The sequence below is a fragment of the Chionomys nivalis genome, chromosome 6 (assembly GCF_950005125.1).
Source record: "Chionomys nivalis chromosome 6, mChiNiv1.1, whole genome shotgun sequence".
Taxonomy (NCBI): Eukaryota; Metazoa; Chordata; class Mammalia; order Rodentia; family Cricetidae; genus Chionomys; species Chionomys nivalis.
The window spans coordinates 10,120,428-10,136,892 of NC_080091.1; the positions used below are offsets into that span (position 1 = coordinate 10,120,428).

At 40.1% G+C, this 16,465-nt stretch overlaps 1 protein-coding gene and 1 pseudogene across 1 annotated transcript; one reads left to right on the forward strand and one right to left on the reverse strand.

Annotated features, from left to right (window-relative positions):
* Window positions 1–10,460, reverse strand: part of LOC130875650 (vomeronasal type-2 receptor 116-like) — an 80,352-nt pseudogene extending 69,892 nt beyond the window's left edge.
* Window positions 10,459–14,475, forward strand: LOC130875652 (zinc finger protein OZF-like). The gene is given in 2 exon segments (XM_057771685.1): window positions 10,459–10,520; window positions 13,194–14,475. Coding segments are annotated over 2 exon segments (1,344 nt in total).
* Window positions 14,476–16,465: the final 1,990 nt, after the last annotated feature.

Consider the following 16,465-nt stretch of genomic DNA (forward strand, 5'->3'; position numbering starts at 1 on the left):
CCCCTCTACTCCTCCCATTCCTTCAACCTTTCCCCCATACTATACCCCATCCACTCCTCAAAGAGAATAAGGCACATTGCTTTGTGGAAGGTCCAAAGTCTTCCCTACTGTATCTAGGCCAAGCAAGGTATCCATTTCAAAGAGAATGGGTTCCAAAAACCAAAAAAAAATTAGTTCAGAATTCTAACAGAACTTCAAAGAAGAGCTAATACCTATACTCCTCAATGTGTTCCGCATAACAGACACAGAAGGAACATTGAAAAACTCTTTATATGAAACTGAAGTTACCCTGATATGAAACCAACAGAAATACTTTTGTTTTAGATATAATTTCATCCTTTCATTATACACTACTGCTAATTATAATATAGCATAAAACAAATCAATTTTTATTTTAATTTATTTTAAAAATCTATCTTTCTTCATTTTACATGCCAAATACATTTACCATCCCTCTAATGTTCATGGTCCCTCCACCTTCCCCCCTTCCCACCTTTATCCCACCCTCCATCCAGTCCTCAGAGAGGAAAGGCTTCCCATGGAGAGTCAACAAAGTCTTAACACATTGTTTGAGGTAGGACCAAGGCCCTTCACACTGTATCTAGGCTGAGCAAGGTATCCCTCCAGGAAGAATAGGTTCCAAAAAAGCCAGAACAAGCAGTAGGGATAAATCCTGGTCTCACTGTCGGTGGCCCCACAGTCTGCCCCAGCCATATTCAGAAGGCCTAGTTTGTTCCTATGTAGGCTCCCATGCTGTCAGGTCAGTATTGGAAGACTTCTACTAGCTCAAGTAAGCTGATCCAGTGGGTAACCCCATCACGGTCTTAATCTCTTCGCTCATATTCTCACTCCTCTTTATTTTCAGCTGGACTTTTTTAGTTCAGCCCAATGTTCCGCTGTGGTTCTCTGCATCTGCCTCCATCAGTTGCTGGATGTAAGTCCTTGGAAGACATTTAAGATATTCATCAATCTGACTGCAGGGCAAGGCCAGTTCTGGCACCATCTTTACTATTGGTTAAGGTCTTAGCTGGGGTTATCCTTGTGGGTTTCTGGGAATTTCTCTAGTGTTAGGCTTTTTGCTAGACTCATAATGGCTCTCTCAATCAAGATATATCTTTCCTTGTTCTCCATCTCTGTCCTTCACCCATGTTGACCAACCCATTCCCTCTAGTTCTCCTCCTCCCTCCTCTTCTATGTTCCTCCTCCCCTTCTGCCTTGCCTAATTTCCCCTCCACATTCCCAATTTTCTCAGGAGATCTTGCCTATTTCCCCTTCCCAGGGGGATTTGTGTATGTTTCTCTTAGGGTTCTCCTTGTTACTTAGCTTCTCTGGGGTCGTGGAGCAAAGCCTTATCCTTGGCTTTACAGCTAGTATTCACCCGTGAGTGGGTTCATACCATGCTTATATTTTGCAGTATGGGTTACCTCACTCAGGATTGCTTTTTCTAGTTCCATCCATTTTCTTGAAAATGATGTGTTCTTGGATACAATTTAATAGTATTTTATTGAATATTTTTGCATCAGTGTTTATGAATGAGATTGATCTTTAATTCTCTTTCTTAGTAATATCTTTATGTGGTTTGGGTATCAGGGTAATTACAGCCTCATAAAAAGTTTGACAATATTCCTTCTGTTTCTATTGTGTGGAACAATTTTAAGAGTATTGGTATTATTTCTTTGTTGAAAATTTTGCAGAATTCTGAACTGAAACCATCTGGTCCTGAGCTTTTTTTGGGGGGGGGGGAATTTTGGCGACTGTTTATATTTCTTTAGTAGTTATAGGTCTCTTTAATTTGCTTATCTGATCTTGATTTAATTTTGGTAAGTGATATTTATCCAGAGAGTTATCCATTTCCTTTAAGTTTTCCAATTTTGTAGGGTACAGGTTTTCAAAACATGACCTAATGATTCTCTGAATTTCTTCCATGTCTGTTATTATGTGCCTTTTTCATTTTGGATTTTGTTAGTTTGGATATTCTCTATTTGCCTTTTGGTTAGTTTGGATGAGTACTTGTCTATTTTGTTGATTTTCTTGAAGAATCAACTCTTTGTCCCATTGATTCTTTAAATTGTTTTTTTTTTGTTTCTATTTTGTTGGTTTCAGCTCTCAATTTGATTATTTCTTACTGTCTAGTTGTCTTGGGTGAGTTTGCATCTTTTTGTTCTAAAGTTTTCAAATGTTCTGTTAAAACACTAGTGTGGGATTTTTCCAACTTCTTTATGTAGGCACTTAGTGCTATGAACTTTCCTCTTAACACTGCTTTCATTGTGTTCCCTAAATTTTGGTATGTTTTGTGGTCATTTTCTTTAACTTTAGGAAGTCTTTAAATTCTTCTTTTATTTCTTCCTTGACCCATTGATGCTTCAGGTGAGCATTGTTTAATTTCCATGTTTTTGTGGATTTTCTGCAATTAGTGTTGCTGTTGAATTCTAATTTTAAGTCACAGTGATCTTATATGATACATGGGGTTATTCCAGTTTTTTTGTATCTGTTAAGATTTGTTTAGTTAACTAGTGTATGGTCAGTTTTTGAGAAGGTTCTATGAGGTGCTAAGAAGAAGGTAGACTCTTTCATGGTTGAATGGAATGCTCTATAGATATATGTTAAGTCTATTTGTGTCACAACATCTGTTAGTTCCCTTATTTTTCTGTTAAGTTTTTGTCTGACACACATGTCCAATGGTGTGAGTGGAATGTTGAAATATCCCACTATTAGTGTGTGGGATTTAATGTGTGATATAAGCTTTAGAAGTGTTTCTTTTACATATGAGGATGTCTTTGTATTTGGGGAATAGATGTTTAGTATTAAGATTTCCTCTTAGCCGGGTGGTGGTGGCAGACGCCTTTAATCCCAGCACTCGGGAGGCAGAGGCAGGCGGATCTCTGGGAGTTTGAAGCCAGCCTGGTCTACAAGAGCTAGTTCCGGGACAGGCACCAAAGCTACAGAGAAACCCTGTCTCGAAAAAAAGGATTTCCTCCTGCTGGATTTTTCCGCTAACTAACATAAAATGTCTTTCGTTGTCTCTTTTGATTGATTTTACTTTGAAGTCTATTTTGTTAGATAATAGGATAGCTAAACCAGCTTGTTTCTTAGGTCCATTTGATTGGAAAAATATTTACCTATCCTTTGCTGTGAGGCAATGTCTGTCTTTGAAGTTGAAGAGTGTTTCTTGTATGCAGCAGAAGGATGGATTCTATTTTCATATCCAATCTGTTAGACTGTGTCTCTTCATGGGTGAGTTAAGTCCATTTATATTAAGGGATATTAATGATCAGTGATTGCTATCTCCTTTCATTTTAATTTTTGTTGTTAGTGATGTTGTTGTGTGTAGTTTTTCCTTCTATGGGAATTGCTGCTGTGAGATCATTAATTGTCTGTGTTTTTGTTGATGTAGACAACTTCCTTGCATTGGAGTTTTCCTTCTGGTACTTTATGTAGGACTGGGTTTGTCACTAGGTATTGGTTAAATCAGGTTCTGTCATAGAATAACTTGTTTTATCCTTCTGTGGTGATTGAAAATTTTGCTGGGTATAGTTGACTGTGCTGGAATCCATTGTCTTTTAATGTCTGCATAACATGGGATTGGTACTTTCTGGCTATCATTGTTACCAATGAGAAGTAAGGTATAATTCTGAAAGGCCTGCCTTTATATGTTACTTGGCTTTTTCTGTAGCTCTTAATATTCTTTCTTTATTCTGTATGTTTAATGTTTTTATTATTATGTGGAAAGGGGACTTTTTGATTCAGTCCCTTTCTTATTATCTCAGCTTCTTTTATCTTCATAGGCATATTTTTCTTTAGGTTGAAAAATTTTCTTCTATGATGTTGTTAAATATATTTTCTGTGTTATTGATTGTCCGTTATGTTCAGAGAGTCTGGTTTTATCCCATGTTTTTTCAGTCACAGTCCAGCTGGCCTTGGTGAGCTTCCAATAGATCAGACCCACTGTCTCAGTGGGTGGGTGCACCCCTCGTGGTCCTGCCTTCCTTGCTCATGTTCTCCCTCCTTCTGCTCCTCGTTAGGACCTTGGGAGCTCAGTCCGGTGCTCCAGTGTGGGTCTCTGAGTTGGACTTCTCCTTCTTCTAAACCTATTATTTTTAGATTTTGTCTTTTTATGGTGTCACATATTTTCCAGATACTTTGTGTTTAGCTTTCATTAGATTTAATGCTTTCTTTGACTGGTGAGTCTATTTCCTCTATTGTATCTTCAGCGCTTGAGATTCTCTTTTCCATCTCTTGTAATCTGCTGTTTGTACTTGCATTTGTAATTCCTCGTTATTTTCTCATGATTTCTGTTTCTCCAATTCCCCCAGCTTGTATTTTATTTATTGTTTCTATTTTGGTTTTCATGTCTTGAATAGTTTTTTTTTCATCTGTTTGATTGTATTTTTTGTTTTGCTATAAGGGATTTGTTGATGTCTTCCAATTTCCTCCATTTCTTTGATGAAAATTTTCATTTCCTCTTTAAGGTCCTCTAACATTCTACTAAAGTTATTTTTAGGTCATTTTCTTCTGCTTCATCTTGTCTACCCATCTTTTCTTCTGATTGGTGTAGTAAGGGCTGTCTGTGATTCTGGTAATGAAACTTCCAGGTGCCAGTGTATCCAAGGCTCAGTGTGTTGCTCCCTGTGTACAGTCAGGGCTACAGTTACAGTCAACCTGTTGGTCACTCCATGTTCCTGGAGGTCACTCGGCACTTGCAGGATCATTCTGCAATACCAGGGGTCATTTGGGCATTTTCCCACAGAGATTACTTGCTTGGGGCTCTTTCTGATGAGGTTGCTGCCTTGGGCCTACTCTAGCATATGTCTCTGGTTCCTGCCTACTCTCTCATAGGTCCCAGACTCATGCCTGAATGCAGAGGTCCTGGTTCAGGTTTACTTCCTTGGAGGTCCTAGACTCACACCCATACCTACAGGGGTCCTGGCTTAGGCCTACTTCCTTGAAGATCCCAGATTCACATCTGGACCCTCAGTGGTCTCTGACTCTGGCTCACTTGCTTAGTGATTGCTCCCCTGTATCTGTTCTAGTGGAGTTTGCTCTCTCAGGTCTGCTCTAGCCCACGTTGCTGGCTCCGTCCTGGTCTGCCAATGTCCCTGAACTAGATCTGCTCTCCTGCTCCCATGGAGCTTGCTTTCTCAGGCTTGCTCCCACCTAGGTAGCTCAACAGTGTCTTAATTAATATGGTTTCTTTATGGGTCTAAGCAGCCAGGAACAAACAAGCAGCCCCCTGCAACAAACTGGTTCCCAATATGGTGATATACAGGTTAATAGAAATGGGTTAAATTAATATGTAAGATTTAGCCAATAAGAAGCTAGAGCTAATGGGACAAGCAGTGATTTAATTAATATAGTTTTGTGTGATTATTTCGGTTCTAAGCTAGCCAAGTGGCTGGGAACCATCAAGAAGCCCTCCATACTACAGATTGGCGCCCATGTGGAAAACTAAAATCCACTTAAAAACCTGAGAGAGCTTAATTCTAGGCACAAAAATACAGAGTTTAACACAGCTTCTTACTGTTTGCTGGTGGCATACTGTAGCTCCTTTAAGAGAGGTTTTCCTGACTCAGCTGTAGCAGACACAAAAAGCCTCACCTTTTTGAAATGCTGGCTTTCTGGGTCATGTTGCCAGAATGACCTCTGGTTCTTTTGGGAGATGGAACATTTGGATGGGGTTTGTGAGCAGTGTGTTGTGGCTTGCTTGATGGCAATGTAGACCGTCTGTGTTTCTGAAAGTGGGGTGGTGTGTGTGGTTCTCAGAGGCAGTGAATGGACTTCCTCCACCATGTCAGACTGGGTGGAACAAGCAGGCAGGTCATATATACCCTAGGAATGGTTCAGCTTAAGTTTCTAAGAAGCGTTTAGCATTTTAAGAAGTGGTCCTGAACAGTAAAGAATTATAGATACACAACAGGACAGATTCAGACATAAAAGACCTCTAAATGGGTTACAGTGTTGGATAAATGTATATAGGCATGGGAGAGAGAAGAAAAAGAATATAGACAGTTATAAAAAGAAATAAATGGTTTTTTAAAAAAGAAGGTAAAATCTTTAAAGAGACAGAGTACAGATAGGCATAGATTAAAAGGAGTAAAGAAAACTAAGCCATGTAAAGATGGAAAATTCACAGACAATCTGGATTATGTATATTATTGTGTTATCTTTGAATTGTTTGATTGTGAATGAGCTAAGTACAGAGAGACATTTCATTGTTTGGGCTGCTAAGCTAAACCAACACTGTATATTACAAAGGTATTATGACTTCAAAATTTGGGTCTAAAGATATGTTGCTTTGGAAAAGAGGTTTTTCTTTTGTTTCCACAGAGGATGAGAACCTGTGGATTCATTCCAGACTAATATGGTTTGATGGACCAAGAGCCCCTGAAAGGTTTGATGGACCAAGACCCCCTGAAAGGTTGCCTTGAACACCCCTCAAAAATTACTTTGCACAATAAACAGTAGGAAGAAGTTTGGACAGATCTATGCCCATATTCCCAAATATTGTCTTTAAATGTTTGTTTACATTTAAAGGGGGATTTAATATAGATATTTGTATCAGTATGGATCTTGCTTTGTTGATACCAATTTAAGGTCAATTTTGATAAACGGTGTATATGTATTTCTATCCTTGATTTAAAATGTAGTGTATTATTAAGATATATAGGTTAATAGATAATCTATAACAGTCAAGCTTGTAGTCATGATAAATTTTTAGATGTACAGAGATGTATTTCAGATGAATAGGCATTCTTCAAACCTTTCAAAGACTACAGAATATGGCATTTAAAATATTTTAAGAACTTAGGATTTTTCTGACAATGAGACACATCTGCTCCTGGTATCACCAATTACTTCAAGAGGAAGATGGGCATCAAAGAAGCTCCTTATGGAGTTGGTTAGCCATTTGGTCAAGAAACTGTTTTTGCCTTGACTGCTTGATGAATTGCACATGCAGGACCTGCAGATAAATGACTGCTGAACTTGTCTAAAGATGAGACCATCCTTTGGGGTTCCTGCTTCATGAAAGAGACTACCAGACATTCTACAGGTCACAGAAGAGTAAACTGCCATTATAGGTGGAACTGTCTTTGAAATTTTCTGCTTCATGGAAAAGTCTGCTGTCTACTATGGGCCAGTAGGCTGAAGATGGATGTCCCAATGATACTGAAGAGCTTTGGGTGACTGTCCAGGCAGTGAGATGTCTCTGTCAATTCTAGAGTTTTGGGAGTTGCTTACACTGTACTTCCTGTTTACTTAGGTAATATATTCTTCTGGAGTCTTTGATGGAGTTGAAGAATAGACAGTAATAATATAGTTTTCCTTAGTTATGATAGAATATATGTAATTTTTTCTATGTTAAAATTAAAGCCTTCCTTTTTATTTAAACATAAATGGGGAGGTGATGTGGAATTTCCCTCTGTATGCTTGAATACCATTGATAAATAAACTGCTTTGGGTCTATAGAAGAGCTATAGGGGGAAAGAGCTAGGTGGGGAAAACTAAACATTTAAAACTAAAATTCTTGGAGAGAGAAGGAGGAGTCAGAGAGAAGTCATGTAGCCTGCTGGAGACAGATGCTGAGATCTTTAGCTAGTAAGCCACAGCCACATGGCAATACACATATTAAATTAATATGTGAGGGTTAACCAATAAGAAGCTAGAGCTAGTGGGCCAAGCAGTGACTTAATTAATATGGTTTCTGTGTGATTATTTTGGGTCTAAGTGGCTGGAAACAAACAAGCAGCCCCTGCAACAAAGTTCCCTTATTTCTCTGTTAATTTTCTCTTTTGTAGACCTGTCCATTGGTGATAGTGATATGTTGAAGTCTCCCACTATTAGTGTGTGGGGTTTGATGTGCAATTTAAGCTTTTGTAATATTTCTTTTACAAATGTGGATGCCCTAGTATTTGGGACATAAATTTTCAGAATTGAGACTTCATATTTGTGTTTTTTTTTCCTGTGATGAATATGAAATGGCCTTCTTCACCTCTTTGATTAATTTTAGTTTGAAGTCTACTTTGTTAGGTATTAGGATAGCTACAGAACTTGCTTCTTTGGTTTTTTTTGTTTTTTCTCTTTATTTTATTCTTTTTTAATTAAGATTCCACCTCCTTCCTGTTTCCCATTTCCCTCCCCCTCCTCCCACACATCGCCCCTCCCCCCACTCCCCTCCCCCTCCCCATTCCTCTCCCCTTTCCCCCACTCTATTCCCCCTCCCTCTCGAGACTGAAGAGCAGTTCAAATTCCCTGCCCTGTGGGAAGTCCAAGGTCCTCCCACTTCTATCTAGGTCCAGGAAGGTGAGCATCCAAACAGGCTAGGATCCCATAAAGCCAGTTCATGTATTAGGATCAAAACCTAGTGACATTTTCCTTGGCTTCTCATCAGCCTTCATTGTCTGCCATGTTCAGAGAGTCTGGTTTCATCCCATGCTTATTCAGTCCCAGTCCAGCTGGCCTTCGTGAGCTTCCAATTGATCAGTTTCACTGTCACAGTGGGTAGGTGCACCCCTTGTGGTCCTGACTTCCTTGCTCATGTTCTCCCTCCTTCTGCTCCTCATTTGGACCTTAAGAGCTCAGTCCCTTGCTACAAATTGGGTCTCTGTCTCTATCTCGATCCATCGCCAGATGAAGGTTCTAAGGTGATATGCAAGATATTCATCAGTATGGCTATAGGATAGGGTCATTTCAGGTTCCCTCTCTTAAGTTTCCCAAGGTACTAGACATCTCCCTGGACACCTGCGAGCCAACCCTAAGATGGCTCCCTTAATTAGGATATATATTTCTCTGCTCCTGTATCCACCCTTCCTATATTCCAACCCTACCATTCCCCCAAGCTCCCCCCATCCTCCCTTTCTCACATTTCTCACCCCATTTACCCTTAGCCCCATGCCATCTCACCCCCAAGTTCCCAGTTTTTGCCTGGCAATCTTGTCTAATTTCCCTATCCAGGCAGATGACTATGTGTTTTTCTTTGGGTTCTTATTTTTGTTAGATTGGAAAATCTTTTCCTAACCATTTAATCTGAGGTAGTGTCTGTTTTTGAAGTTGAAGTGTGTTTCTTGTATGCAGCAGAAGGTTGGCCCCTGTTTTTGTACCCATTATGTTAGTCTGTGTTTTTCTATAGGCGAATTGATTCCATTTATAATAAGGGATATTAATGACTAATGATTGTTAATTCCTGTTTTTGTTTTGTTTTGTTTTGTTGGCAGTGTGTGTGTGTGTGAGTTTCTTATCTTTGGGATTTGCTGGTGTGGGATTATCTATTTTCTGTGTTTTCATGGGTTCCGCTGTCTTCCTTCTGGTATTTTGTGTAGGGCTGGATTTATGGATAGGTATTGTTTAAATCTGGTTTTATCATGAACTATCTTGTTTTCTCCATCTGTAGTGGTTGAAAGTTTTTCTGGGTATAGTAGTTTGGGCTGGCATCTGTGGGGTTTTTTTTGTGTGTGTGTCTGCAAAACATATATCTAGGACCTACTGCCTTTCAGAGTCTCCATTTAGTAGTTGGGTGTTAGTCTGATAGGTCTGCCTTTATATGTTACTGACCCTTTTCCTTTGAAGCTCTTAGTATTTTTTATTCTGTTTAGTGTTATTATGTAGTGAGGGGTCTTTTTTTTCAGTCTGTTTGGTGTTCTGTAAGCTTGTATCTTCATAGGTATGTCCTTCTTTAGGTTCAGAAAGTTTTCTTCTATGGTTTTGTTGAATATATTTTCTGAGCCCTTGAGTTGGACTTCTTTTTCCCTAGTTTTCTTAGGTTTGGTCTTTGCATGATGTTCTAGATTTCCTAGATGTTTTGTGTTAAGACTGTTGGATTAAATGTTTTCTTTGATGGATGAATCTATTTCCTTTACTGTATCTTCAACCGCAGAGATTCTCTTCCATCTCTTACATTCTGTTGGTTATGCTTGCATTTGTATTTCCTGTTCATTTACATAGATTTTCAATCTTCACAGTTGGTTTGTGTGTTTTTTTGCCTCTATTTCAATTTTCAAGTTTTAAACTCTGTTCTTCACCTGTTTGATTGTTTTTTTTCTTGGCTATCTTTTAAGGACTTATTGATTTTTCCCCATTTTTTGGTTTATCTTTTCCTAAATTTCTTTAAGGGATTTTTAAATTTTCTCTTTAGGACCTCTATCATATTTTTAAAAAGTTATTTTAAAGATTATTTTCATCTTTATCTGCATTGGAATGTTCAGGTCTTTCTGTTGTAGACCTCGTTTCTGGTTGTGCCATATTGCTTTTTATGTTGTTGACTGCATTCTTACACTGCCATCTACCCATCTGGGAATTGGGTAATTATAGGATCAGGTATTGATTCTTCCTCCAATTGGTGCAGGAGGTACCTGTGCCTCAGGGGGCTGCTCATCCCCTAATTGGTGCAGGTGGTGTCTACATCTAGAGCTGTTCTTCCTCCAGTTGGTGCTGGTGGTTTCTGTGCCTCCAGGGGCCACTGATACCATGGGGGATGGTTGGTTGGGGTGGGATGATGGGTTCCATGGGTTGGGTGTGGAGTGGGACTTGTAAGTTACAGGATCCAATAGGTCAGGGGTAGCTGAGCATCATGCCCACAAGAGTCTTACCTTTTGACTAACTGCTGGGTCTTCACTGAGTGGGGGAGGGTCATAGGATGTGCCCTGGGTTCTAGGGTCTAGAGACTGGGGCTATCCAGCCTGGAGACCAGTCACTCACTTCTTCTTCAAATCTGTATAGGTGGAACCTGTTCCTCTGTGGGCCTCTGATGTCATGGGGAATGGTTGGTGTGGGGGGGGAGGATGATGGGTTCCCATGGGCTTGAGGGACAGAGTAGTACTTGTAGGTTATAGGGTCCAATGGGTGATGGGAGTGGATGGGTCTGCCTGCAGGAGTTTTACCCGCTGAACCAAGTCTGATATTTCTATTATGTACATATGTGAGATGCATATATATACTTTAGGATGCAGTGACCTATGAGGATGTGCATGTGAACTTCACTCATGAAGAGTAGGTTTTGCTGGATTCTTCCCAGAAGAGTCTCTACAAAGATGTGATGCTGGAAATCTGTTGGTACCTCACTGCTATAGGTAGGAATATGAGCTTTCTGTTTTTTTTTTTTCAACTTAAGGAGACAAGACTTGGAGATTGGTGCTCTCCAGAAATTTTGAATGTTATAGAGGACAAATCTGTTTAGTAAATAAGGTATGATTCTAAGATTCATGAAAGATAGTAATTTAATCAATTGTTCCTAATTTCCAGTAATATATCACATATATTTTCTGGTACTGTATTATAGGGTACAAATGGGAAGAACAGAATTTTGAAGACCATTCTCAAAATTCTAGAAGACATAGAAGATAATTTTCATGTACAAGCTAATACATATGTACCTCTGAAGACATATTAATGTACCCTGAACTTTTAATAAAATGCATCAGTGTGAATAAACACAGCTGTGTGATGGCTATTAAATTTCTACAGCACCATGTACTGCAATGTCAGGTAGCTGATCATTTAAAGCATTTTCTTTACGAATAAGACAAGGAACTAGGCAGTGGCTGTGCATGGCTTTAATCCAAGTACTTGAGAGGCAGAGGCAGGCAGATCTCTGTGACTTTGAGGCTAGCCTGGTCTACAGAGAAAGCTTCAGGACAGAATTCAAAGCTACAGAGAAACCTATCTCAAAAAAACCCCTAAAACCCAAAAACCAGAAACCCAAATCCCCCAAACCAAAGAAACCCAAACAACAACAGAAAACAAACATAACAAAACAAGAATAAGAGAAGGAAATAATGCCATAACAGACATCATCATTTTAATCATGGTCATATGAGAGGCATGTTGTAGAACTATCCATCAACTTAAGTTCATAACATTCAATTATCCCAAAAGGTATACACATTAATGGGGGATTAGTGTATGTCTAAGATATTTTATAAGCAATCTTCCATATTAAAAGTAGTGTTTCTCATATACTTGTAGTAAGTTACTTAGCATATTTTAGTGCATTGAGCACTTTATGAGAGACCAGGAAGTTGTTGTGCTCTAGAAACATGAATCCATACATATATCACAGCTGTATGAAACATAAAATGTTATGAAGGTGTAAATCACAAACAATCCCACACCAGTTTGGAATTATGATTAATAGAATGGTTATTTATTTAAAGGGGAAAAACTTACAGATCACCATCCCAGACAACAGCCCTCTGTGCAATCAGGGAGTCTAGTCACCGGAAGCGGAGCAGGAAGCAAGAGAGAGAGGAGAGGGAAGTGGCCGCTTTTTTAAAGGGAGAGAGACCACACCCCAATGGGCTGGTATCTCAGCGGCTATTGGCTGAAGGAGCGGAAGGAGCTCCTGCAACACCTCCCCCTTTTGTTTAAGTAAGAGAGTTTTAAACCTGCTATGAAATTATATACAATAAGTAGAAATATCCTATTCTAACTAGCTTAAGTCTTATATAATAAATAGCTTGGCCAAGTCATGAGTGGAAAGTAACTACATTTATATAATCTTCAACCTTTTCAAAGAGCTGTAGAAAATGGCCTTAATCTAACTCAGAGTTTCGTGGTAGTGAGACACAATTGCTCCTGGCAACACCGATCTATTCCTGATAGAATGTTGAGCACCAAAGATGCTCCACCTGGAGCCTTTCTTCTTGGCTGAACTGGCCTATGTGAGTTTCTGTTTTGTGTTGATTTCATTGGTTACTAAAGAAACTGCCTTGGCCCTTTAATAGGACAGAAAATTAGGTAGGCGGAATAGACAGAACAGAATGCTGGGAGAAAGAAGCCGAGTCAGTCAGTCGCCATGATTCTCCCACCCAACACAGACGCAGGTTAAGATCTTCCCTGGTAAGCCACCTCGTGGTGCTACACACATTATTAGAAATGGGTTAAAGCAAGATGTGAGAATTAGCCAATAAGAGGCTGGAACTAATGGGCCAGGCAATGTTTAAAAGAATACAGTTTCTTTGTAATTATTTTTGGCCATAAACTAGCCATGCGGGAGCTGGGGTGGCCAGAATGCAACCCACCACTCCATCACATTCAGCTTTTGCTGCCATGGCAAGGGGTGGCTGGGGAGGTTTTGTAGGGGCAGGGGGATGGGTGGCCTGGAGCCCTCCTGGGTGGTGGGAAGTGGCCTGCTGCTCCTTCTACAATGTTAGCCTATATCAGTGCAATGCAAAAAGCTTTTATTTGTTTTTTTCCTTTACCAGATATATCATCTGTCACTCTGGATCCAAACCATGTGAATATAAGGGAAACAAAAAGAAGCATTGTACTCCTGTCTCTCTCAGAACAATTGGAAGAGATGTAGTAGTCCCCACCATGAGGAGACATGATAACTGTGATACAAGTTTACAATTAACTGGTTTTCCAATGTCTGTGGGAAAACATCAGCAAACTCTCATTGGAGAAAAGTCTCATAATTACAGTGAATATGAAACTTTGACTGTCTCTTCTGGTTCACTTTGCACATGTAGTGTTTCTCACAGTATGAGAAAATGTTACGCATGGAATCAGTGTGACAAAACTTTGAGTTCTCTTCAAAGATGTGAAAAAAACTCTTAAGGAAGAAGAAGTAACAAATGCAAACCAAGTACTAAAGGGTTTATCTCTCAAAGGTGTCTTCAAACACATAAAACAACTAGTGATGAAGATGATCTCTATAAATGTAATCAATGTGATAAAGTCTTTAGATCTGATTCTTCTGTGAAAGTACACCAGAGAACTCACTTGGAAATAAAACCCTGTGAATACAGTAAAAGTGATCAAGACTTTGCATGTCACAATCTTCATCAAGTTGGTAGAATTTATACTAGGGAGAAAAGGTATGAATATGATAAATATCATAAAGCTTTTGCATGTCCCAGATATCTTCAAATACATAAAGGAAGTAATTCTGGGGAGGAATCCTATGAATGTAATCAATGTGGTAAAACCTTTGCCTATAAAAGCCTTTTTCAAATACATGAAAGAATTCATACTGGAGAGAAACCCTATGGATGTAATCAATGTGGTAAAGCCTTTGCATATAAAAGTGATCTTCACAGGCATATAAGAAACCATACTGGAGAGAAACCCTATGAATGTAGTCAATATGGTAAAGCCTTCACACAGAACAGTTATCTTCAAAAACATGAAAGAAGTCATACTGGAGAGAAACCCTATGAATGTAGTCAATGTGAAAAAGTCTTTGCACATAACAGTCATCTTCACAAGCATGAAAGAATTCATACTGGAGTGAAATGTTATGAATGTAGTCAGTGTGGTAAAGCATTTAAGTATAAGAGTAGTCTTCACAGGCATGAAATAAATCATACTGGAAAGAAACCCTGTGAATGTAGTCGATGTGGTAAAGCTTTTGCATGTCACAGTAATCTTCACAGGCATGAAAGAAGTCACACTGGAGAGAAACCCTATAGATGTAACCAATGTAGTAAAGCCTTTGCATACAAATGTCATTTTCAGAGGCATGAAAGAAGTCATACTGGATAGAAACACTATGGATGTAGTCAGTGTAATAGAGACATATCATGTAACAGTCACCTTCAAATAAATGAAAGAAATAAGTCTGTAGAAAAACATGTCTTCAGATTTCAAACAGGCCCACTAAACATGGTACCTGGATAGTCACCCAAAGATCCTTTGCAATGTTGGGACATCCATCTTCAGCCTACAGGATCATAATATCTGACAGACTTTTCAATGAAGCAGGAAATTTGAAAGACTGTCCCACCTATATTGGCTGTTTGTCAGTCACTCTCTTCTGTGTCATGCAGAATGTCATGTGGTTGGTTCTGTGAAGCAGGAACCCTGAATGACCATCCTGCCCTGTTCTGAAAGGTTTGCAGCAGTCACTTTCCTGTAGGTCTTGCATGTCCTGTCTGCATAGCACATAGTCATCAAAGTCAAGAGCAGTGTCTTTATTCAGTGGCTAACACTCCCACAAAGAAAGCAAGCTCCATAAGAAATTTCTTCAAAGCCCACATCTTTTCTAAAGTAAATTGGTGCTGCCAGAAGCAGGTGTATCTCATTGTCATGAAAAATTTTAAACTAAGAAAATGTTTTAAATGCCATGTTCTATAGGTCTTTGAAGTATTTGAAGACCATGTATCTAAAATATACCTCTATACGATCTGGAAAACATACCTATTATATCTGTAAATTTGATTGTTATAGATGACTAAATACTGATCTGTCTTTCTTAGTTATCCTAAATAGTTCATAATAATAGTTTCAAAAACTAGAATTTTACCTTACATTTTAAAATAAACTTCATCAGTACAATACCTTAAATAAGAAGGTCCCCGCCAGGGAAAGCGGGCCCCCGCTGCTGGGGCTGCAGTCTCTGCTGTGATCTGCTGGACCTGCTCTGCCTGCGCCCTACTTCCCTTAGTCCCTGGCTCATTGGGGCATCCAGGAGTTCCTGTGTAGGTGCCGAGAAGTTTCATCGGATGGGTGAGTGTGTGCTATCCTGGGGCGGACTGTCCCGGTAGAGAGCACAAACGCCCCTCCCCCAGCTCCTGCTGCAGGGCTTTCTCTCCTACACACCCGCCCCCACCCCCACCCCCAAGCCTGCCTTGTCTGCAAGGTCCTTAGCTGTGGAACAGTTTCCTGCCATTTCACTAAGGCTACCAACCCAGAGCAGTGAGTCCCTGACTAGAGGGCAGGCCTCAAGGTCCCCGCCAGGGAAAGCGGGCCCCCGCTGCTGGGGCTGCAGTCTCTGCTGTGAAATGCTGGACCTGCTCTGCATGCGCCCTACTTCCCTTAGTCCCTGGCTCATTGGGGCATCCAGGAGTTCCTGTGTAGGTGCCGAGAAGTTTCATCGGGACGGGTGAGTGTGTACTATCCTGGGGCGGACGGTCCCGGTAGAGAGCACAAACGCCCCTACACTAAGGCTACCCAACCAGAGCGGTGAGTGCCTGCCTAGCGGGCAGGCCTCAGCAACCCCCGAAAGGGAGCGCAGGCACCTCCAGCTTGTACTGCAGTGTCGCCTGTGTTCTACTGGACCCCGCCCGACCCCTTGCATTCGGCCTTCTTTACGCGGGTCATTGGAATACCACGCATCCATGTTTTGGTGTTGAGGAGTTCATCTGGAAGGGAACGGTTCCTGCCCCTACACTGAGGAGATACACCTAGAGAGTTAGTCACAGCAAAGACTGGTCCAAGACATCAGGCCTCTCCTGGCTCCATTTGAAGGAAAAGATGGGCAGGCGCCAATGCAAGAATTCCCCCAACAACTTGAAAGGCAACGTGACATCACCAGGATCCAGGAATCCCGAAATGAGAAGTCTACACCCTAATCCAGAAGAATTAGAAGAATTCGACTCAAAAGTGAATTTTATGAAAATAATAGAGGACCTTAAACAGGAGGTGAAAAACTGCCACAACCAATTAGAGATTACAAACAAAAAGGTAGAGGAAATGAATAAATATCTCAAAGATACCCAAGAAAACCAAGAGAAACAAGAAAAAGTAATCAAAC